Consider the following 20,813-nt stretch of genomic DNA (forward strand, 5'->3'; position numbering starts at 1 on the left):
TCGAGCTCGGTTAACTGGGAATCGAACTCACGAATGCTGGGACGCATTTTCCGAGCAACTTGCTCTCTTGTTATAATTGAAGGGTCATTTTTGACGAGTCGGCTAGCCTCGATAAGCCGTCAGGAAGACCAAGGAGACTAGAGTCGTGGCGGAAGCTGAGAATCAAGGGATTGGTTCTCTGATACAGACTGCAGGCAGCTTAATCACTTTTTCTTGGAAAAGTCAAGAGAGTCAATCGGCGGCGCTCGATGCTTGGTTGTCTTCCGACTTAGACATGTCGCGGCACGGCGTCACCATCATTGACGTCCTCAACAGCAACCCATTGGAAGACGCATACTATCATCTACTCGGTGTACTTGGGACCATTGTTCAACGAAGTCGTAATGCCGTCATCATCTAATTTAGGGGCTTCTATAAAGACTGGTGACTGAAAACGGCTGCTCCTCCGAACACTGGCAGGCGTTCCCAAAATCTCTGGTTGGCGACAGCTGATCCTGGGCCGAGTGTCGCCAATAACTTAACCCACACTTCTCAGTGGGGAATCGTTGCGATCATGATAGCTGCTTCATAGCTCGGTCCTCCGAAGGAAGTGGAATCCAGGCCAGGCATTGAAATCTTGCCAAAACTGTCAGGAGAAAGCCTTGTTCATTGTCAATGATATCGCACGACTCCCGGTCAGAAGACTTCGTTCTCGATGAATATTTAAGCATTGATATTAGCTTCAACCTGAGCGGACAATCTCCATGACCTTTCGCTCGTTTGCCCTTGTTGGCAGCGGCACGATTGGTGCTCCCATCGTCCGAGCACTGGCGTCCAGAAACGTCTCCCTCGTAGTCCTCTCCAGATCAATCTCGACTTTTAGTGTTCTTCAACTCGAAAGCTTGCCTGCAAATGTGCAGATGGAGAAAGTCGATTTTACGGACTCGTTGGCGGTATCGAGGGTCCTCAAGGAGCATAGGGTCGAAGTTGTAGTGTCGACCGTGACGACTGAGGCAGTGAATTCGCAAAGGCCACTCGCAGATGCGGCGAAGGCAGCTGGAGCACGCTTGTTTGTTCCATCGGAGTTCGGGTTCCCGACTGACGACCCAAATGCGAAGGGAATGTGGGGCTACAAAAGAGACCTGATAGGCGAGGACGATATAAATGGGTTAATCCCAGGGTTAACATACATCAACAGGGCATCTTGAGCAAATCGGCCTTCCGTATGTGCGGATATTTGTACGTCGCAAACCGTCCAAAAATACTTGCACTGATGTGGTTCATAGGTTGGTCTCTTCATAGAGTTCCTTCCCTGGGTGGTCAACTATCCCGACACAGTCCAACTCGTCGGAGCTGGCGATGGTTCTGTCTCCGTAACCTCCATCGAAGACACCAGCGGGTTTCTGGCCTACATTTTAACGACTTTGCCTCCCTCTGAGCTTGAAAACCGCACGTTCAGGCTCCAGGGCGATCTTATAAGCCTGAAAGCCTTTGCCGCGACCCTGGACACAAAGATTGAATATGTCGACGAAATCAAGGGAGTCGATGGCGACCACAAGACACTTTTGCATAAGGTATTTGCGATGGGGTTTGGCAGTGTGGGTTGGAATGCAGAAACAATGACAGAGAGGTCAGGGAGTGAGGCTGCTGGGAGCGGGAATGCGTTTTGGCCGGGGCATACGTGGTTGACAGTCAAAGAGGTCTGGAGCAACAACTGACTTGTACAATCGTTTGAGTTTTGATAGCGATGCATTCATTGATATAGAATTAGCCAAATTGGTCGTTAGACGATGAGCGCAGTAGTCAAGCAAGAGCCCGCAGTCACACTTCTTGCTTCCGGCCCACTCGCTCACCTTCATCGTCCACTGATAAATATGGCCACCCCAGAAACTACACCCAAGACTGAAGATGCGGTAGCTGCTAAACCCGACCAGCCAACAGCAGCAACAGATTCGGAGGCACATCCGGTTGATACACCTTCGACCACAACTCCCACTGCGGAACCGACGACAGCCAGCATCGGTGCTACGACCATGACCGAAAGCAATGCGACGCCTTCCCCAGAACCAACAGCATCTCAGCCAGAAGCCGTCACTGAGCCTCCCAGACAACGGGAACTCGTTGTTGATGAAAGACTCGGAGGGTTGCGTGCAATGTTCCCCGATTTTGACGACTCTTTATTGTGCGCTAGTCCTTGATACTATAACGATAAGATACTGAAGCCCTCCACAAAGGCAATCTGTGCTGGACTCGGTCAACGGAAACACAGACCGAGCAATCGACGCGCTGTTGGGGATGAGCGACCCTGATTACCAGTCTGAGCAACCTCAAGCGCCTCCGCCAATGCCGACTCAGGCGAGTGGCTTCTAAGTGATTGCGGTCAAAGTCGTCTTATAAAATTCTAGTCCCATGAAGAGTTGGATGCGCAACTCGCTAGATCTTTGGCCATGGAAGATGAACGAGAGCGTTCTGCTTGGCCACCGCAACACCAACAACAAGGGCGTCCGGAGCCTCCCAGGAGACCTTCTGACGGCCAAGAAAGGGACACGATGCAGGAAATCACGCAGCAGTTCAACAAGATTGCGGAGAGTGAGAAGATTTATTCCCGCTGCATCACCTCAACCAATAACATGGTATCTAGGCGGTCGGCGCACGTTTGGGACCTTTTTCAATAAGGTCAAGGCTAAGATTCAAGAGCTTGACCAACCAGGCGACTCAAATGTCGGCTACGGAAACCCCAACGAGAATCCGTATATGCATCAAGTCCCAGCGCCAGGAGCGGGAGCTGGTCGACACGCGCAGCAGGCGTATTATCAACAACAACGTCAAGCGCAAGAACAGGCGACAATGCCGGCTTATTACGACCCGAATGCAACCTCCACCGACCATGCACCCAATGCTGGTTACGATACTGAGCCAGTCTCAATGCCAGCTCCATCGGGTGCGACTCCCACCCCGCCTTCCACCAACCCTGGAGCCCCGCCCATCGACGCTGGCTAGTTTTTTCTCTATTATTCTATACCATGGATTGATTCCAGCTTTAGGTAAACTCGGAATGTTGCCCAAACGTCCTGTCTCGCTGCTTCGAACAAATCCGCCCCCTCCTGGCACTTCTAGCGGTGCTCCTCCCAGTAGCGACGATGACGAGTTGGAGTACGCAGAGAATCCGTTTGAGGACAAGGGGAGGAAGTAAAGCTGGAGTTTCGGTCTTTATCATGAATGGGACAATAACGATTAACGAACAAAGTATCTGGTTGTAACTTATGTAGAATCTAGGCTACTGTACGGAGTATTACAATTTTTTGCCTTGAGCAGATCAGTCATCCCCAAAAGGCAATTCGGCTTTTGATTTTTTACAGGCACGATGCCCTCAACGCAGCATCACCATCGGGCGACTCTCAAGCAAGTGAGTCGTCTACAGCTGCCTATACTGCGATACAGAACACGAGAGTAGCAAAACAAGTCGTTCAAATCGCGCCACTCCACAAAAGGCGCCTTGAAGGAGGCCGCAAAAGGTTTCACCTCGTGTTTTTTTTCAAGATTCTGGATGAAACTAACAAGTACATCCAGGGAAAGTCCCCCGCAAATCGCCAAAAGCCAGCAATCCGAGCGCGAGTACTGCGCAGACACGGCTCAACCGACGAAACAACGCTAAACAAGCCCAAGCGATCAAACGACAGTCTTTAGTTTCCTCCACGCGTCTTTTCAATGGCGTCGATGGCGCCCCCAGGATAGTAGCCGTTATCCCCTTGACAGAAGACGTCGATGCCCGCGTGGCCGTGGCCGCGCTGGCTGAATCGGTGGATGCCTCGATGGAGGGGTATGATGGGAGATTGTGGAGGTTGAAGTGAGTTATCGTTGGTTTTTCCATTTACATTTGACGAACGGACACAGGGCGGAGCGCTTCAAAACTTCCCTCCAGCTGATTAGTGTCCCATACAGACAAATCTACGCTGCCCTCGATGCCTGCAAAGTAGCAGACTACGTCGTTTTCGTCCTCTCCTCTTCTGTGGAGGTCGATCCGTGGGGGGACACACTACTGCGAACTCTCCAAGCCCAAGGCTTGCCCTCTGTCGTCACAGTTCTTGCCCCAACAGACTCCCTCGACACAAAATCACGCCCTCCCGTACTTAAATCCTTACTTTCCTTCATCCAATACTTCGTGCCGACTCAAACACGGGTATTCGACCTCCATGTGCCTGCAGACCGACTAAACGCCCTTCGCGCGGTCGCAGAAGGCAAACCGGGTGACGTCCGATGGCGCGAAGGACGAGCGTGGTTAGTCGGCGAGGAGGTCGAATGGGAAGACGGAGTTTTGAAGGTCACCGGTGTTTCGCGCGGCGCTGCCTTGTCTTCAAAACGACTGATTCATATACCGAACTACGGAGACTTCCAGATCGCGAAGGTATGTCTGTCCGTTAAGCTTCGTTCTATCTTTGGACCAATTCGATTTAGATACTGAGTGCCCCGATAAATAGACCAGGCAAGATGGAGGTTGAGCCAGCATTTTTGACGGAGGCTGGTGACGACGGGGACTCGTTGGTGTCTACAAACGATCCAGACGACATGGCCAACGAGCAAACGTGGCCAACAGAAGAAGAAATGCAAGGCACACTTGCCACGAACGAACCGGCTATTCCGGACGCCAAGCAGGGAACTACTCCAAAAGCTGTTCGGCGGGTACCGAAAGGCATGAGCGAATACCAAGCGGCATGGATTGTGGATGAAAGTGATGATGAAGAAGGCGGTTCTGGGAGCGAAGCCGACGACCAGGATATGGGTGATGACGTAGTGGAAGAGGAGGAGGAGATGGAGGAGCTGCCTGTGGATGAAGATCACGAGATGGAGACTGACAGCCGCCGAAGTGTGGCTTTTCAAGATCTTGACAATGAAGAAGAAGCCAAGCAGTATGGGTTTTATTTTATATATATTGAAATGACGTCGTTGACTGCTGACAGACTCCAGTCATGGCGCAACCGCAAACGCGAAGAAGAGGACGATCTTATGTTCCCTGATGAACTGGACACGCCAGACGATGTGCCTGCGAGAACGCGCTTTCAACGGTATCGTGGCCTACGTTCTTTTCGAACAAGTCCATGGGACCCTTTTGAAAATCTCCCGCGCGACTATGCACGCATATTCCAATTTGAGGATTATAAACGTACCGAGCGTAACGTGCGTCGACGAGCAGAAGAGGAAGCTAGTGTTGTGGAGGTCAGTGATGATGTCGTTTCGCTTCTAGCGCTCATTAAGTTCTTTTCACAGCCCGGGACCAGAGTCACAGTCTATCTACGGGGAGTGCCACAGGCCGCGGCAAACACGACAGCGAAATCCCCATTACTGCTGTTTGCGCTCCTACAACACGAGCACAAGGTCTCTGTTCTCAACTTCACGCTCCAGCGAAATACGGAATATGACGGGTCGGTTAGATCCAAGGTAAAGATTCTTGTTTCGAGTTGAATGCTTGACTGAAATGAAAGCCGTAAAGGATCCCCTCGTTTTATGTATTGGCCCGAGGCGCTTGCGTGTCAATCCAATATACAGCCAACACACTCGAGGCGGCGGCAAAGGTGCCAACAACGTCCACAAGTTCGAGCGCTACTTGCGCCATGGCCAAACGAGCGTTGCGACCATTTATGGGCCTGTCGTGTTTGGCAAGCAGCCCAGTGTGTGGCTCAGGGAGACCGAGGATCCACAAGGTTTGTTTGATATCACAATCCTTTTTTTCAAGTTTTCACAGTTTGCAGCCCCACATCTCGTGGCGATGGGGACATTCTTGAACCCAGACACGACGCGGGTGATTGCGAAGCGCATCATCTTAACGGGCCATCCATTCAAGGTTCACAAAAAAACTGCGACAGTGCGTTACATGTTCTTCAACGCCGGTAAGCCTCTTGTTTTTCCTTACAGCAGTCTTACTAACCCGAGCTGCAAAGACGACATCGCATACTTCAAGCCAATCCAGCTACACACCAAGCACGGGCGAACAGGACACATTCGCGAATCCCTTGGGACCCATGGCTATCTCAAGGCGCATTTCGACGGGCCCATCAACCAAATGGACACCGTTTGCATGTCGCTCTACAAACGTGTTTTCCCAAAATGGCCCCAGCTGTACAAGCCCGCAAGTCAGAATGCCGACGCTATGGAGGAGTAGCGCCATACTTTTTTTTTACTGCATTCGACTTCTCTTCTGTATCATAGAGAATGCCAAATGGTCGGCGTGTACGGAAGGCTTCAATTGAATGTCATGTCGACCTCCTCCACAATAGCGTCCGAACTCCACTTGTCAGAAAAAGTGGAGCATTTGGCTTTCGGTTATGCTCGTGATCGCATTTGCACCATGGTTCGAGCGTTGATTAACGTTTAGAAAAAGAGGGAGCTACGCTAGGACATTCGGCCATAGATTCCTGAGTGATAATTCAACCATCATGCAGCAAGTCAGGCAGCTACAAGGAAACTAATGGCAACTAAAAGAATGCCTCTGAGGATTTGCCGAAATCATTGTGGAGTCGGTCGGGCGGTCTAGACCTGCGAGAAGCCGAACCCACTCATATTTTAGCATCCGAGAGGCTTATCGCGCATCGCTCGACGCAAAGACTGCCTGCCAGCGCAGGGCAAAGACCTTGTATGGATATCAGAGAAGAGGAGGTATCGAGGCAGAGTATGGCTACAGGGATGGATGTACAAAAAGGGTCGATGACGATGTTTCTACATTGGCCAAAAAAGACAACACAGCCCGGACACAGCGTCCGCAGTTTCGTCTGGTGAGCGCCGCGGCAAAAAAAGCAAACGAAACGCGACAACTGTCGCTGCCCGGGGAGGAGTATGAGCAAGGGTGCATAGGAAAGGATAGGCCAATTACTCACAACGAAGGGCAACAAGACCAGTTATGCCTTTTGCCGTTGCGTTGTTGGAACCGGTTGTTGCTGGCCTAAAGCGGGCCTGTCAGGCGGCGAGCGATAGGGACGTGCTTGAAGGCGAACAGACCTTTCCGGCCAGGTAAAGAGCCATCGCGCGCTGCGTGGAAGGCAGGTAGCTTGGCGGCAGCAGCTTTGTGGCTATCGAGGTTCTTGCGAGCCTGCGAGAACTGGCGCATAGTGTACTCTGCGAGCTCGCGAGAGTAACGTTCACGTTCAGCGGCAGTGAGAGGCATAGAGTATTAGAAGGTCGATGTGTGAGTTGGGGTAAGTGAAGATGGGCAGGGAGGACGAGAGAGGAGAGTATGAAAAGCAAGTTTGTGAGAGAGGAGGCTTGTTGTCTGCGGAGTCGAGTGAGGAATGAGACGCGAATTGGTCGTCTGCATTTATACTTGGGGCAGTGGATCATCTTGATAGGACATCAATTGCGACGTCATGACCGTGACGGACGTGACCTGCTGCTGGAATGAGGCTGCGGCTCCAAAAAGGTCATCTTCGGTGAAGCAGGTTCGCACTCCATGACATAACGGGCTGGACGATCCCGGATGCCCACGACCATATCTCTTCTAACATGCCGTCAAGACCGCCCCGCTCGTCCCAGGATGGTTCTCGCTCTGGTTTTTCAATGGCAATCCACCGTAAAACGTCCTTAACAGTCACAAGGCCAGCGAGCACGCCATGGTCTTCGACGAGAATAACGCGTGGCCTAGAAGCAATTTAGCTCGGGCGGATGAGGGACTACACTAAGGAATCACCCACCCCATCCGTTTGAATAGCTGCATGACAATTTCTAGTGGAAGCTGGGGCGACACTGTCAATGGAGTCTGTGTGTTTTGTTGTGAGAAGGCGTTGCGACGGTTGAGATAAGAACACCAGCCTGATTAACCCATGGCCAGAATTTGATTTGTTGTCCCAGCGTCGTGTTCTCTAGCAGTTCGTGCGCGAAATCTTCTTCAATGCCGGCGGCAAGACCGCCACCGAGATCGAAATCTTCTCCATCTTCTTCCGTAGCTTCCGGCTTGAAAGAACACAATGTGTCAGGCTCAATATCTTGTGTCTTCCGCGTTCGTTCTGGATATGTCCAAGTCAGCATTGTTTCGTTTACACTGTGAAGAAAGCCAACCTAGCACATATTGCAGTTCAGTTCGACCAATATATCCTCCCAACATTCGTGAGCCATCCTCCGCTACGAGAGGGAAGCCTTTGAAATTAGTTGCAGCAAGGGCAGCCTCTAGATTCTGAGGTCAAGACGATGTGCTTAGGCAAGTAGTTTCCACTGACCCACGTCCTTGACTCTCATGCCTGATTCGTTAAGCGTGTACAGATCCTTCCTCATTACGGCCGACACTGAGAGAAAAAAACTTGAGCACCCTTGATATTTTTTTCTTCCTGACCTACCAGACACGTTGTAAGCGTGGTCCTCCTTCTCGAGGAACGGGAAGCCATTGAATCGGATCATTTCGTCCGCGATTCCATTCGTACCCAGGAAATCACCGACAGCTTTGGTAACCAGAAGCACGATCTAAATACAAATTTCCTTGAGTGCTGTGTGGCGAATCGAAACTTGGCAACGCACCATCGTTGGAAGGATGTATGTCAGAGCACCTGTAAGCTCAAACATAATGACCACAACAGTCACCGTTATCCGCATCACACCACTACAACATCAGGTCAGAACCCTGTCACCTTAACTTTGGCGCTCTACCTCAGTGATGCAGCAGCCCCAAGAAACGCATAGGTACCCGGAGTGATGCAGGGTACATCCGGCACACACACCGCAAATATACCAGATGTCGGGTACGCTCTAGAAATTAGTCAGCACCATCGTGGAAAGAAGCTGAAAGAGACTGACTGGTACATCGCCTTGACCATGATTCCGATCATCCGACCAAAAGTTGCGCCAATAGCCATTGAAGGTACGAATATTCCAGCGGGGACCTTGCAGCCATAAGACACGACAACGAGTCCAATTCGGATAAAAGTGGCCAGCAGTAGGGAGTTGGCTATGCGCCACTGAGACGAAGTTCTGGCCGGCGGTCAGTTCCGAAAAAATAAAAATAAATCGTCTTACTGGCAAACATTATTGACATTGCCCCCATTAGTGCACTCATGGAATAGAATGGACATCATTTCCGTCATATCCATGCGGAGAAATTGGTTGGAATAACCAATCATGGCGGTCAATGACGCCAGCAAAACAGCTTCGGCCACACCATGATTAACAAGGTGCTTCCGTCGAAAAGCCGCAACCTGGAGGTTAAACTTGACGACAAATGCACCATAAAGACCCTGATCACAAAGGTTAAGTTGCGCAATATAGGACAACATGGTACTTACACCAAAAATCCCCAGTACAATGAAGAACATGATCTCAAAGAAATGCCAGTCGCGGTCATATGTAACTTGGAACAATACAAGTTTTCCAGTTCTGAACGGATTCATGGCCTAAAAATGTCAGAGAATAAGCCGTTGATAAGATTATAACACACGGAAAGCGTGAAGGTCGCCATAAGTGCACAAAAAAAGCTTCGCCACATCGTCTTGATGCTAAAGGTCGAGCTCATTTCCTTTCATTGTATTGATAAAACAGCAACGACGCGTCAAATGAACGCACCTCTATCGAGAAGAGTACCCCTCCTATGGGCGAACCGAAGGCAACGGCAACTCCAGCCGCGCTGGCGGCGGTAATGACTTCACGCATTTTGCCTAATTCCCGTAAGCATGGTTTTTAGGCTGTCGGAAGTGGCTCACCTTGACTCCGCCTGAATTTCACAAACATTCCAGCAACCAAAGAGCCAATGCAACAGGCAACATGCACCGAAGGTCCCTCCTTGCCCACGGACAACCCGGATGCGATTACAAGTGGCTAATCAGTCAGTTAGAGGTGCTGCTCGATAATGGTACCAAGAACATACCAGAGCTATGCTCTTTACGAAGAACGTCATAAAACCCAAAAACCCCTGCATAACGAATCCAGCCAATATGCATTTGATTTCCGAAATGCCGGAGCCAGCCGCGTATTTGGCGAGTGAGCGCACCAAGTGGGCCGCGACGAATGAGAACATCGCCTGCCAGGGTTGAATAAGAGCAGTAAAAGACAGAAGACAAACGCACCGCAAACAGGACATAAATAGTCCACCGCGCAATGCCAACCGTGCTCCAGGGATGCCATGAGTTGCACCCGTCTATGTTTTCGTCGTCAATTTCCCAGCAGCAAAACTGCTGGTTCAGCCACCACCCGTCGTGGCAGTACCCCATCTTTATGTCCGACAGCCATTCGGTGACAATGGAGATTATCGCTGCGTTGAGCCCGATGCATACGCCTGGACAAAGTGAATACCACCTTCACGAGCCAAAAGGGTGCCCACCAACGAGCGAAACGACAAACCACGACTGGCCCGCATTGAGCAGCCGACGTGTTTGGGTCCAAAGCCACGACACGGTCACTTCGCCTCGAGGACCGCGGCGAGGTGCATATAAATTTCGCGTTTCTCGTATTCTTCGGTTGCGTTCAAGACGCGAGTCCTGTATCCAGTCTATAAGAACCAGCTTTAGAGTCGCGGTTCACCTATTCCAAACGGCAACTGACCTATTGTCCGAAAATCCTCGTATCGGCTGTTCTTTGTAAGGCCCAGGGGATGCAATGAGCAGGTGACGACCCACCGAATCTGTTCGAGCTCGTCATCGTCAAGCGCGTCATTCCGCAAGAGACTGCGCCGCCGCTCGGTCATGGAATGGCAACTTGAAGAGCAATGGGAATAGCCAACAGCGCATCAACATCAAATGTGCCAAAAAAAGAGTGACTATTGATCCAGCTTGGGTCGTAAAACAAACGAACGTAGAGCGCAATAAGAAGTAACTATGGGTATACACATCCACAACCAATTTTACTGATAGTTCCGCAATAGTAGATTTCGTATCCCAGACGTTTAGTAGCTGCCCTCCGTACCAAGGCCTTGGGCAGTGAGACGGCTTTCCAGGTTTCGGAGCGACTCTTCTTTTGCCAGGAGTTCCTGTCTTTTCTCGTTGATTTCGCGCTGGACACGCAGCTCGATTTCGCGCAGCTGATCAAACATAAGCCACCAGTTTCTCCATGTAGAAAAGACACAAACCTTCTCTTCGTCGCGGCGGAGCTGCTCTTCTTTGAGACGGACGCTCTGGTTTGCGAGCTCCTCGGGAAGAATGGTAGAGTCCCTATAGACAATCAGGAACAAGCTCTAGTGAGGAAAAAATAAACTATATCGTACCGAATATCCGAGTGCACACTACGAGAGAGCTTCTCGGTACGATAAGTCTCGTAGAGGACATCCTCGGTGAGCATTTTTAGGTCGTTAAGGTGAGAGCTAAGAATTGCGCCACGAAGACGGTTGAAGTCAGAGTGCTTTGGGTTGTCAACTTCGGCGATACCCCATGGGTAGATGCGGGCGCGGACAGGCTCGCCCTGAACGTCGATTTCCTCTTCAGAACCGATGACAGCAAACGGCAGGAGAGCCCTGAGCTCCATATTCTCGGAGATAGTATCCTCGTCGTCTTCTTCAACGTCGTAGGGGAAGTCATAGATGGTAATCCCGTAGTGTTCAATGTCCTCCATCACGCGCTTTTTGAAGGCACGCAGCTCGCTGGCGGTGAGCGAGTCGGCGCGGCCAATGACAGGGATAACATTGACGCGAGGTGAAAGACGGCGCATCAGCTCAATATCCATTTCCCTCAGTCTGAGAGAAGATTAATCGTTAAGCTTTTGGAAATTACGGGAACGAACGCATGGCCAGTCGGAGAGATGAAGTATAAGCAAGCGTGGACGCGGTTGTCCTTGAAGCGGGGGTTACGCTTGATGCGAGACTGCTCGGCGAGAATGTCATCATATTGGCGCTCCAGGTAGTTAACAATTTCTTGGAAGCTAGCCAAAGCCGTCAACAACAGAAGGAAAGAAAAAGACAGGGTCATACGCAAATTCGTTGTCAATATTGTCGCCAAAGCCAGGAGTGTCGACGATGGTAAGGGCAATGCGGATGCTATCCTCTTCGAGTTCTACGGTACATGAGTAACGAGGGGGTGGTTGAATAGAGGATAGCACTCACCAACGCCAACAGGCTTAATTCTGACATTTTCTTCCGCATGGGCCTCCTCAGGGCTGGGTTGGTCCTTGTGCGCCAGGACTTCCGACTCGCAGAGAGTGTTCACAAAGGTCGTTCGTCCGTTTCCGGATGCACCTGTTGGCCCATGTCATTCGTAGTCGTTGCAACTGGAGAAGGGGACATACCGACCACCATGATGGTGAACTGAACACCCTTAACTTTATTTCCGCGTCGTCTAGGGAGAGGCATATTTCTAAAGAGGTTGAGTGAGTGTTGCGTGGACTCTTCGAGAGGATGAGAGACATACAGCTAGGAGGAGGAGGAGGCTGGCGCAAAAGCGATGGCACGAGAATGTCACGTCCGTCACACATTATTTTCCTCTCTCTTTTCGCGTATGAAATGGCAAATGCTTCGTTCATTCACACTTGAGCTTGGAAAAGAGTATGGACAGGAAGGTGCCCTGGTACTAGTACCACCATGAACCCGCCAACAGGATCGCGTTCTCTTTCCGACACCAACTAAATTCATACATATTCTGCAATCAAGTCTCCTGCGGCTGGGCGACGATCTCATGTCTACTAGTATCTTACTGAGGTTCACAACCCCAAGAGACCCTGGAACAATGCAGTCAACTTTTTCGCTGCATCTTCACTGAAAAATAACTCCAAATTCTCAGCGGTTTCCTTTCCAGCCTCGTTTGCACGAGCACGCATGACTGCCTCGTACGTCTCCAACGACTTTCCGCTTGTCAATGCGTCGGCCAGGTCTGCAGCATCCACCATCGCCATGTTGACTCCAGCTCCTGCGAACGGACTCATAACATGAGCAGCATCACCCAAAAGCACCACGTTATCGGTCTTGGTGCGTGGCTGGGAGTCGTGTGGCAGCGCATAGATTGGGCGGACTATAGGGTTCTCGCCAACACGAATGAGCTGGCGCAGTGATTCATCCCAGCCTTCAAAGTGCTCGAGCATAAGTCGAATCTTCTCCTCCGGTGTCCCCGCCAACGCAACGGGTGAGGTCCGCGACCAGTCCTCCGACACGCGAACAGCGATGTAGACCGTGAGCATATCATTTGAGCTCATCTGCGCAATAATGCCCTTGCCACCGTTCATTGCGATCATCAAATTCTCGCCAACGAAAGACGTTAGCTCCGCATATGTCTTCATATTGACTTTGGTCTCGAGGAAAGTGACGCCAGAGTACGATGGGGAAACTCCGGGCCATGCCAAAGAGCGAACGCAAGACCATGCACCATCAGCCCCCACCACAATGTCGAAGTTACCCTCTCTTTTACCGGAGGAAAATTGGATCGAATATTTGCCTGTTGTGGTGTCTTGCTCAACAGAAGTTGCCTTGCATCCCCATTGGATGGTGTTGGACTCCAGAGAGTCGAGAAACAATGAGCGCAGATGACCTCTGTCGATCTCCGGATTATACATATCATCCGGATTGCCTGGAGTTTCTATCAATATCTTGCCAGAGTCGTCCAGGAGCCGTAACGCCCCGCCCACTGGCCGCGAAAGCTTGAGGAACTCAGCGTGCAGTCCGGCCTCTCGCATTGCTCGCTGGCCGGAGTCGCGTTTAAGATCAAGCGAGCCCCCAAAACTCCCTCTAAGCGACGCATTGGCGTCGGCTTCGTAGAGCGTGAAGACCAGCGAGGGAACTTGGCGCAACTGCAAAATACGGGCAAGAGTCAAGCCACCGATACCACCTCCGATGATTGCGACGCGGGTGGGGGAAGAGGTAGATGCCATAGCTGGGATATAGATACTGGTTGGCGTGCTATATATAAGGCAGACCGCAGCGTTACCGCAGCATTTTGGCCGAATGCAGGCGTCAGCAATATGTTTGGTTTGCCGTCGAAGTTTGTGTGATGAATAGCTTATCATACCTGCCGGCTCAAATCGTCATGTCCTTGCTAGCTGGCAATCAGATTCGATTCCTTGCCGCCGATGCTGCCATACATCAGCCGCCTCGGCGATCATATGATTGCACTTTTTTGGCATTGAAGGGTTTGATGGGCAGAAAAAAATATCATGTAAGCGCACTACTACACTTTACATGTTTTTATGCACGATATGCCTGGAATTGATCCGTCGCCCGTGCGATCTGCCCCGCCGTGAACTGTTTCATGCACGCATCCGTTGAATAATCCATGTAGTTCGCTTTCCTCTCGTAAGAACACTGTCGGTCAAGTAAGGAAAGGCACATACAGATAGGATCAACCCCGGGGAAGTTTGGTCCGGTGCAGGTGTCCCTCCCGGTTGGGCATCCGCTGGCGCCGCTGGCCTCCGCAGGAGTATCAGACACGTAGTCTCCGCCGTTAGTTGAGGAGGAGGCACAACCGCCCTGGAAAGTGTGATAGCTGCCAGTCTTTGAGCATTTACCCAAGGGAACAAAGGCAATAACGCGTACAGTCCAAACCAGTGGCCAGATTCATGGGTCAACGTCTGGAGAATTGTTCAATGGAAATCGGTGGGTAAGATATGAGGCAGCTCACCCTGCCGAGGTTATAACCAGCCGTTGATCCTCCTGGCACACTGGAAAACAGGATGACGATTCCGTCATCCTTTGGTGCACTTGCATAGGAGCTGGGATATGTAGCATATCCCAACAGCCCTGCCCCACTTCCAGAGACGAAACTAACACATAGTGAGTCAAGAAGGATAGCGTTAAGCTAGAAATTCAAGCTTACCCGACACTGTACACATTCAAATCACCCTTCCCGCCCTGCCTGAGGGCGGTTTTCATCACTGTTTGCTGGATGGTTCCCGGCGCCGCGTTGTTGAACCAGTCCGGGTTCACTATCCGTCTCGTCCCCGCAAGAACAAAGTTGATGTTTCCAGCGTAATCCGCATTGAGTACACGGATTTGACCTTGAATTTGCGAGTCGGGGATGTTCCCGCCGGCAGGAGTGCTGTCTTTGGAAATGACATTCCAATAGACCTGTTGAGTAGTCAGTGAATGAGGAATTCAATAAGGAGCAGAAACGTGCATTGATAGCGTTGTTAGCGATTTTGTTCACGAAACCGCCACCAGTGTTGGCTATTCTTGCCTTACGTTGGACAAAGTCCCGCTCAGCAACGGCGATCATAGAGGCGTTCAAATGTGAACCACAGTCTCGACTATCAGCAGAATGAGTCAATGGACCAGAACGATAGAAGACTGACCTTCTCCGGGCGACTGGTTTCGGAGCTCTTGGCAGAAGTGCATCTTCGGAATCTGCCGCGGACACAGAGACAGATGCGCTGGCCATAAGAGCGAGAGTAAGTTTACGAGGGAACAACATGTCGTTAGTCGTGGTAGTCCTGAGTCTTGAGTCTTGAGTTGAAGGGTCGGAAATGTACGGGGTGAACGAAGAAAGCACGATGTGGACTGGCGACTTTTATACTCCAGTCGTGGGCTGGGCTGAGACTGAAACCAAAAGCTGGAGCCTTCCGCGGTCGTCTTACATGCATCCGCTCCGAAACTGGACCGCCTCGAGTCTTAGATCGCAAAACGACAGATTCTGATTCACCCTTTGAACCATGGCAAGTAGATGTTCGACGTCATCTAAACAAAATAAGGTACAGTATTCTAGAACCGGATGAGTGAGCGAGTTGCCAGAAAGATGAGTCAACTCACCATACGTCGTGTCTGCAGTCCCTTGTCCCGCTCATTCTCTTCCGCCGCGCCGTATACAGTGAACTTACTCTCCCCTGTCTCGGTGATCGTCAATATGGCCGCCATATTACCGCATCGGTAGCCTGGGCAAGCTCAGTCTTAGACAATTAGAAAAGGCAGGTGGAGACACACAGTAATTCGGTGCACTCCAAACCGTCACCAATTGTTCATCAAACATATGTTTGTAGCCTTCGTTTACAAGTTGGTGGGCACGCGCGATAAGACGGAGGTCGTTGACGTGGTTAAACTCGCGCGTTACGCTTCCTCCAAAAAGCCAGCCAGCACCTCGAGGAGAAACAGCCCAGTTGTCGACCTCGTCAGGGTCACTCCACATGAGATCGCAAAAGGCGCCTTCGTGTGGTATTTCTTGCGCTCGAGAGAGGACTCGAATTTGGTCCAACGTGCGGATATCGGGAGAAAGACCGCCATGCACACATAACGTCTCCCCATCAATTATCTGGTGGAATGTGAGCAGGATTGAGTGCAGAAAGACGCAGAAAACACACTGCAGCGATGTTGAGAAAGTCGAAAACATTGCAACATGCCTTCCAAACAGTTGCGCTACCGTACTTTTGCTGGCACTCGTCTGCCTAATATATCATTTGCTGCCACATTTGGGAAACGCAAGTCAAGGACACACCATAGAAGCCATAGACCTGAGTAATTTGCCTACTTTCGTGGTTTCCGCGCAGTAATGTTACCCGATCCGGATATCTAAGCTGTCTACAAGAGCCTTGCCTTGGAAGACGAAGAGGGAATCTTACCGAGCCTTCATCGCCAACAACAGCGACACGGTTTCCAAGCTATAATGCCCGCGATCAACAAAATCGCCCTGTTTGTGCGCTCAATATTCAGAGCTGAGAAAGAACTGAGGAGGACGCGCCATGAAGATGTAGCTCGTCTCTGGTACCATACCGCCTCTCCTCAGCAACTCTAACAAGTCCCAAAACTGGCCATGTATATCACCGCAGATGGTGACTGGACTCGACACGGGCTGGATGTTACTCTCCTCCATGAGTAGGGCCCTAACATGTTCACAGAGCAGCTTCATGTCGGCTTCCGGGAGATGTTGGCAGTTCATAAGTTGGTCCATCCATTTTGCGGGATCGTAAGCAGGCATGAGCGGGAAGATATGCGCCTTATGGGGTGGTTTCGAAGGAAAATTCCCGGCGGTGAAAGGCTGAACCGACCGGGAAAGACACCAGCTAGGGTGTTGAGGTCGAGATGAAGGTTGGAACAGAGAAGGTCAACGTAATAGCAAGCGATAAGTCTCGATAAGTGTGCCCATCACAAGTTTTTATTCATGACACAAGGAAACATAGGCTCAATCATGCAATATGAAGAACGGATGTAGCCAAAGGTACAAAGAGTTGAGAGATTTATGGAGGATGCAGTACCAGGAGGGGGACGATAGCATCATACTATCATCTATCAGAATGTGATTGCCGGCAGAGAGCCTTTCGCTCTTTTTCTCCTCCCCCACTGGGCCCCAGAACGCCATGAACAGCTGCCTGGTCACGAAATCCACAATCCTCAACTATGACTCAGCAATACCTCCTACGATCGTGGGCGCGAATCGAGACAATGACGCATGCTCCTAAGCTTACGTCTAACCACAATCTCGCGCGTTATGTCGGTCCCGCTTCGTCGCAGTACTCGTTCACAAGTGCAGAAACCCAGCGACGATGTCCCTCTTCCCACTCTGACACCCAAAAAACGCAAGCGCAAAGATGAAGTCGAAGGGGAAGACGAGGGTGCTTCTCCTCCAAAACGAGCTGCAAGAAAGCAACGCGTCGACCAAGTCTATGTCATTCCCGACGTTATGCGGAAAGAGACGAACTTCAAGGGTAGATTGGGCTATGCGTGTCTGAACACCATCCTGCGGAACCAAAAGCCAGCCAAGACTGCTGTTTTCTGCTCGCGGACGTGTCGGCAAGTTTTTTTACGCTTGTCCTCTCTGCTCAGCTAACCTCATATTCAGGATCGACAGCATCAAAGCAAACGGCATCGACTGGGTCAAAGACCTGGGACGGAAGAACCTGGAAGATCTATTGACGATGATTCAGTGGAATGAAGACAATGTAGGCCACCTAGATTTAGTTTTTTGGTTCCAGACTCAGACAACATAGAACATTCGCTTCATGCGCATGTCCTCTGAGATGTTTCCGTTTGCCTCCCATAACATTTACGGCTACTCCTTGGAATACTGTGCCCCACTTCTTGCGCGCGTCGGGGAGCTCGCCAACAGCTTCGGCCATCGTCTAACCACGCATCCCGGCCAGTTTACGCAGCTAGGCAGCCCCAAACCAGAGGTCGTGCAAGCTTCCGTGCGAGAACTCGTGTACCATTGCGAGATGATGGACAAAATGGGCCTCGGTGTGGACAGTGTCATGATCATACATGGCGGGGGGACGTATGGCGACAAGGCTGCCGCGCTGGAACGTTTGAAGAAGACGGTCACGGAGACGCTTCCTGCCAATGTCAGAGCGCGGCTGGTTCTTGAGAATGACGAGGTAGGCTTTTGCCAAAAATTTGACAAAATATATCATCCCATGTAGCTTTGCTACAATGTCGACGATCTCCTCCCATTGTGCGAGGAACTCGATATCCCACTCGTTTTTGGTAAGTGTCAAACTGGTTTCTGGCTATATCTAACATGCTTTTTCCCCCCCAAGACTACCATCATGACAATCTCTTTCCTTCCACGATTCCTCGTACCGAAATTTTTTCTCGCATCAACGCTCTATTTGTCCGTAGAGGGATCAAACCTAAGCAACATCTGAGCGAGCCACGACCTGGCGCTGTAACCATCCAAGAGCGCCGGGCACATTCTGACCGATGTGAAACTCTTCCGGTAGACTTGCCTGAAGATATGGGTGCGTTTTTCCTCGACCAAGTTGATTGGTAGTAACCTTTGTCCATAGATCTGATGATCGAGGTATTTTCGTGACCCACCAGCGCCATGTTGACCTGAACCAGTGTAGGCAAAGGACAAAGAGCAGGCGGTGTTCCATCTCTACCGCATCTACGGACTGCAGCCTGTCAAGCAAGGTTGGTCTTTAGATCCTGTCTTCCATCATTTGACCAAGCTCGCGGGTAGAAAATCTTCGACCCCCGGTCAAACACCAGACAACGGAGACCAAAGGACGCAAATCAAACAAGAATCCAAGGAAGAAAAAGGGCGTGAATGCTGACAGTGAAGTGGAATCGGGACAGGACGATTAGCGCGTATGGAGAGACAATTCGAACGTTGCGAGCAAGAGCAACTACCATAGTGTATTGTATTCGAATCGTGATATTCCTTGAGCATCTGATTCTCCTTCCTCTTCAAGAGCACAGCTCTATCATGATCAAGAGTCTCAGTTGTTCAAGCGGCTCTTTCCAAACTTTCTTCCTTGACCATTCCTTCCCGGTGGGCCGGGTCTTGTACGAGCAGTAGTCGGGGAGGCGCTGACAGCTGCAGCAAGTAATGCGGGATCTCCCGCAACCGTTGCAGTGCTTTTCGCGAAGTCGGATGCGCGTGTCAGCGTGGCAACTAGCAAAGGACGTGAATTCATGTGTACACATATGCAGTCCAACCTACGAGGGCCCAGTAGCGAGTCGACAACCTCGGTCTGGATTTGGCCAAGGTTGTCCTTATTAACTGTTTTCAGCGAGCCGTCGCGAAGAGCGGCGGCGGCGGCAGCGTTGGCCGCGTTAGTTTGGTCCTGATCAAAGGTCATTAAACAAGTCCAGATTGAGAAACAATAGCTACCAGCGGCTGTGCGTTCTGCGCAACGACCTTCCCGCCAGAGGAAAGAATTTTCAACGACTAGCACTCGTCATTATTATCGGAAAGGGAGGGGAAAGGGAGGACCGACGATTTCGATTGCATTTTTGACGGCCTTCTTCAAGTTTACGGCTTGCTGGAGAGTAAGGACGGCATTGGGGGCGGTTGTCGAGTTTCCTCCAAGGTCAGCGGCATCATTCTGGCCAGCAAGCATATCAATCGGAATGTCGAGAGCCGTCCCAGTTACCGTCTGAATTAATATCTGTGAGATAATTGGAAAGGACTTTGAGCGGCACAAACTTTGATCTCGTTGATGAGGTCAGCTGTCAGTTCTCCCCGCGCAACAAGATCAGTTAAATCGTCGACAACACGAGTGCGTAGGTAGTCTCCGACGACAGCGTCACGTTCTACGACGGAAGGATTGAAGAACCGCGAAAAAACGCGGGAATTGCCTTGAGGGCTAATTTTCTTAGGGCCCTTGACCTTTTGCCCATTGATATCTGCGGCAAATGGAGTCACGCATCATCAATTATATACTTCCGGGATTGGACGCGCATACCTTGCGTCACGGCGATACACCCACCAAAAGGACCGGCACCTTGGGCAAGCGACAGTGTGTTGCCTTTGCCGCCGTTGTTCAAGCGGATAAGACAGGTCGCACCATCTTGACCACCCGTACATTTTGTGTCGGCCGGAATTTGCACAGCGAACGGCGCATTGGCGGGACCTCCACTACGGAACGGATTTGAGGATATGTATACCAGCTAGAAAACAATGACGAACTGAAGAATACCGTTCTTCCCTGGAGCCTGAACGAGGACGGTGGCGGGGGTCCAGGTTTTGCCGGTTGCATCAGCATTAACCATGGCCGTGAATGGCCCTCCGCCGTCCGCGTTAACTTGATGGATTTCGAGACTGATACTGCCGTTGGGAGAAAGCGAAGGAAGCGATCCTCCTCCTTCTGCGATCGCAGCCTTGATTGCGGTCGGAATATTGATGCTTCCGCCAATAAGAGTCGCGCCGCAGGGGTCTATGCAAGTCCGGGTAAGCAAAGTTCAGGTTGCCCAGCTGATCACAGTACCAGCCTTCATATTCTTAAGAGTGGGCGTGTCGATTTGAAAGGGCTGTGCGTCAGTGCCGGTTCGGGGGGTGCCCTTGACTATATCGTTGTGAGCATTCTAAATTCACAGCACGAGCGAGTGTGACTGACCAACACCGAGACCAGATGTAATCACACCGTTCGAACCGAAGACTTGGGTTACCAAAGCATGCCCGGAAGCGGATGTAGCAGCGAGAAGAAGCGAAAGAGTGTTTGATGTCTTCATGGGGGAGAGGTTCTTCGACGGAGAAAAGGTGCAAATTTAACAGGCAACCTGGCCTGAACCTGAACGAAAAGCGAGAAAA

At 51.0% G+C, this 20,813-nt stretch overlaps 10 protein-coding genes across 10 annotated transcripts; 3 read left to right on the forward strand and 7 right to left on the reverse strand.

Annotated features, from left to right (window-relative positions):
- Nucleotides 1-743: 743 nt before the first annotated feature.
- On the forward strand, nucleotides 744-3,172 carry MIND_00102900 (CUE domain-containing protein; the record flags this gene model as incomplete). Its single annotated transcript, XM_037357977.1, has 8 exons — nucleotides 744-1,128; nucleotides 1,178-1,218; nucleotides 1,266-1,553; nucleotides 1,767-2,161; nucleotides 2,214-2,334; nucleotides 2,385-2,568; nucleotides 2,621-2,974; nucleotides 3,024-3,172. 8 exons carry the CDS (start codon nucleotides 744-746, stop codon nucleotides 3,170-3,172), a joined length of 1,917 nt encoding a protein of 638 aa, XP_037225887.1.
- A 156-nt stretch (nucleotides 3,173-3,328) lies between these two features.
- Nucleotides 3,329-6,136, forward strand: MIND_00103000 (Bms1-type G domain-containing protein; the record flags this gene model as incomplete). Its single annotated transcript, XM_037357978.1, has 10 exons — nucleotides 3,329-3,385; nucleotides 3,434-3,494; nucleotides 3,550-3,826; nucleotides 3,874-4,384; nucleotides 4,435-4,886; nucleotides 4,938-5,193; nucleotides 5,245-5,415; nucleotides 5,468-5,678; nucleotides 5,727-5,864; nucleotides 5,916-6,136. Exons 1-10 carry the CDS (start codon nucleotides 3,344-3,346, stop codon nucleotides 6,134-6,136), a joined length of 2,340 nt encoding a protein of 779 aa, XP_037225888.1. The 5' UTR covers nucleotides 3,329-3,343.
- Nucleotides 6,137-6,869: 733 nt separating this feature from the next.
- Nucleotides 6,870-7,135, reverse strand: MIND_00103100 (uncharacterized protein; the record flags this gene model as incomplete). Its single annotated transcript, XM_037357979.1, has 2 exons — nucleotides 6,870-6,913; nucleotides 6,970-7,135. The coding sequence occupies 2 exons, from the start codon at nucleotides 7,133-7,135 to the stop codon at nucleotides 6,870-6,872; spliced, it is 210 nt and encodes a 69-aa protein (XP_037225889.1).
- A 253-nt stretch (nucleotides 7,136-7,388) lies between these two features.
- Nucleotides 7,389-10,666, reverse strand: MIND_00103200 (Chloride channel protein; the record flags this gene model as incomplete). Its single annotated transcript, XM_037357980.1, has 19 exons — nucleotides 10,563-10,666; nucleotides 10,489-10,514; nucleotides 10,268-10,435; nucleotides 10,014-10,222; nucleotides 9,815-9,967; nucleotides 9,651-9,765; nucleotides 9,514-9,605; nucleotides 9,389-9,466; nucleotides 9,237-9,344; nucleotides 8,971-9,188; nucleotides 8,752-8,925; nucleotides 8,605-8,703; nucleotides 8,476-8,557; nucleotides 8,298-8,421; nucleotides 8,181-8,246; nucleotides 8,023-8,130; nucleotides 7,771-7,970; nucleotides 7,659-7,723; nucleotides 7,389-7,605 (listed from the first exon to the last, which is right to left on the reverse strand). The coding sequence occupies exons 1-19, from the start codon at nucleotides 10,628-10,630 to the stop codon at nucleotides 7,389-7,391; spliced, it is 2,370 nt and encodes a 789-aa protein (XP_037225890.1). The 5' UTR covers nucleotides 10,631-10,666.
- Nucleotides 10,667-10,828: 162 nt separating this feature from the next.
- MIND_00103300 (Chloride channel protein) lies at nucleotides 10,829-12,223 on the reverse strand (the record flags this gene model as incomplete). The annotated part of the gene is made up of 7 exons (XM_037357981.1): nucleotides 10,829-10,963; nucleotides 11,012-11,093; nucleotides 11,147-11,611; nucleotides 11,659-11,796; nucleotides 11,846-11,927; nucleotides 11,978-12,109; nucleotides 12,160-12,223. The coding sequence occupies 7 exons, from the start codon at nucleotides 12,221-12,223 to the stop codon at nucleotides 10,829-10,831; spliced, it is 1,098 nt and encodes a 365-aa protein (XP_037225891.1).
- Nucleotides 12,224-12,570: 347 nt separating this feature from the next.
- MIND_00103400 (Chloride channel protein) lies at nucleotides 12,571-13,866 on the reverse strand (the record flags this gene model as incomplete). Its single annotated transcript, XM_037357982.1, has 1 exon — nucleotides 12,571-13,866. The coding sequence occupies one exon, from the start codon at nucleotides 13,864-13,866 to the stop codon at nucleotides 12,571-12,573; it is 1,296 nt and encodes a 431-aa protein (XP_037225892.1).
- Nucleotides 13,867-14,044: 178 nt separating this feature from the next.
- MIND_00103500 (Extracellular metalloprotease) lies at nucleotides 14,045-15,266 on the reverse strand (the record flags this gene model as incomplete). The annotated part of the gene is made up of 7 exons (XM_037357983.1): nucleotides 14,045-14,142; nucleotides 14,191-14,342; nucleotides 14,393-14,427; nucleotides 14,478-14,619; nucleotides 14,673-14,923; nucleotides 15,003-15,102; nucleotides 15,148-15,266. 7 exons carry the CDS (start codon nucleotides 15,264-15,266, stop codon nucleotides 14,045-14,047), a joined length of 897 nt encoding a protein of 298 aa, XP_037225893.1.
- A 263-nt stretch (nucleotides 15,267-15,529) lies between these two features.
- MIND_00103600 (Protein kinase domain-containing protein) lies at nucleotides 15,530-16,877 on the reverse strand (the record flags this gene model as incomplete). The annotated part of the gene is made up of 5 exons (XM_037357984.1): nucleotides 16,281-16,877; nucleotides 16,147-16,230; nucleotides 15,773-16,097; nucleotides 15,602-15,723; nucleotides 15,530-15,553 (listed from the first exon to the last, which is right to left on the reverse strand). Exons 1-5 carry the CDS (start codon nucleotides 16,290-16,292, stop codon nucleotides 15,530-15,532), a joined length of 567 nt encoding a protein of 188 aa, XP_037225894.1. The 5' UTR covers nucleotides 16,293-16,877.
- A 354-nt stretch (nucleotides 16,878-17,231) lies between these two features.
- MIND_00103700 (uncharacterized protein) lies at nucleotides 17,232-18,865 on the forward strand (the record flags this gene model as incomplete). The annotated part of the gene is made up of 8 exons (XM_037357985.1): nucleotides 17,232-17,572; nucleotides 17,622-17,721; nucleotides 17,770-18,153; nucleotides 18,199-18,262; nucleotides 18,316-18,516; nucleotides 18,565-18,578; nucleotides 18,625-18,691; nucleotides 18,741-18,865. 8 exons carry the CDS (start codon nucleotides 17,232-17,234, stop codon nucleotides 18,863-18,865), a joined length of 1,296 nt encoding a protein of 431 aa, XP_037225895.1.
- Nucleotides 18,866-18,999: 134 nt separating this feature from the next.
- MIND_00103800 (putative gegh 16 protein) lies at nucleotides 19,000-20,734 on the reverse strand (the record flags this gene model as incomplete). Its single annotated transcript, XM_037357986.1, has 9 exons — nucleotides 19,000-19,175; nucleotides 19,224-19,347; nucleotides 19,395-19,451; nucleotides 19,501-19,659; nucleotides 19,710-19,909; nucleotides 19,969-20,141; nucleotides 20,193-20,439; nucleotides 20,491-20,568; nucleotides 20,620-20,734. The coding sequence occupies 9 exons, from the start codon at nucleotides 20,732-20,734 to the stop codon at nucleotides 19,000-19,002; spliced, it is 1,329 nt and encodes a 442-aa protein (XP_037225896.1).
- Between the last annotated feature and the right edge of the window lie 79 nt (nucleotides 20,735-20,813).

The sequence above is a fragment of the Mycena indigotica genome, assembly GCF_014461135.1.
Source record: "Mycena indigotica strain 171206Taipei chromosome Unknown Mind.scaff0001, whole genome shotgun sequence".
Taxonomy (NCBI): domain Eukaryota; kingdom Fungi; phylum Basidiomycota; class Agaricomycetes; order Agaricales; family Mycenaceae; genus Mycena; species Mycena indigotica.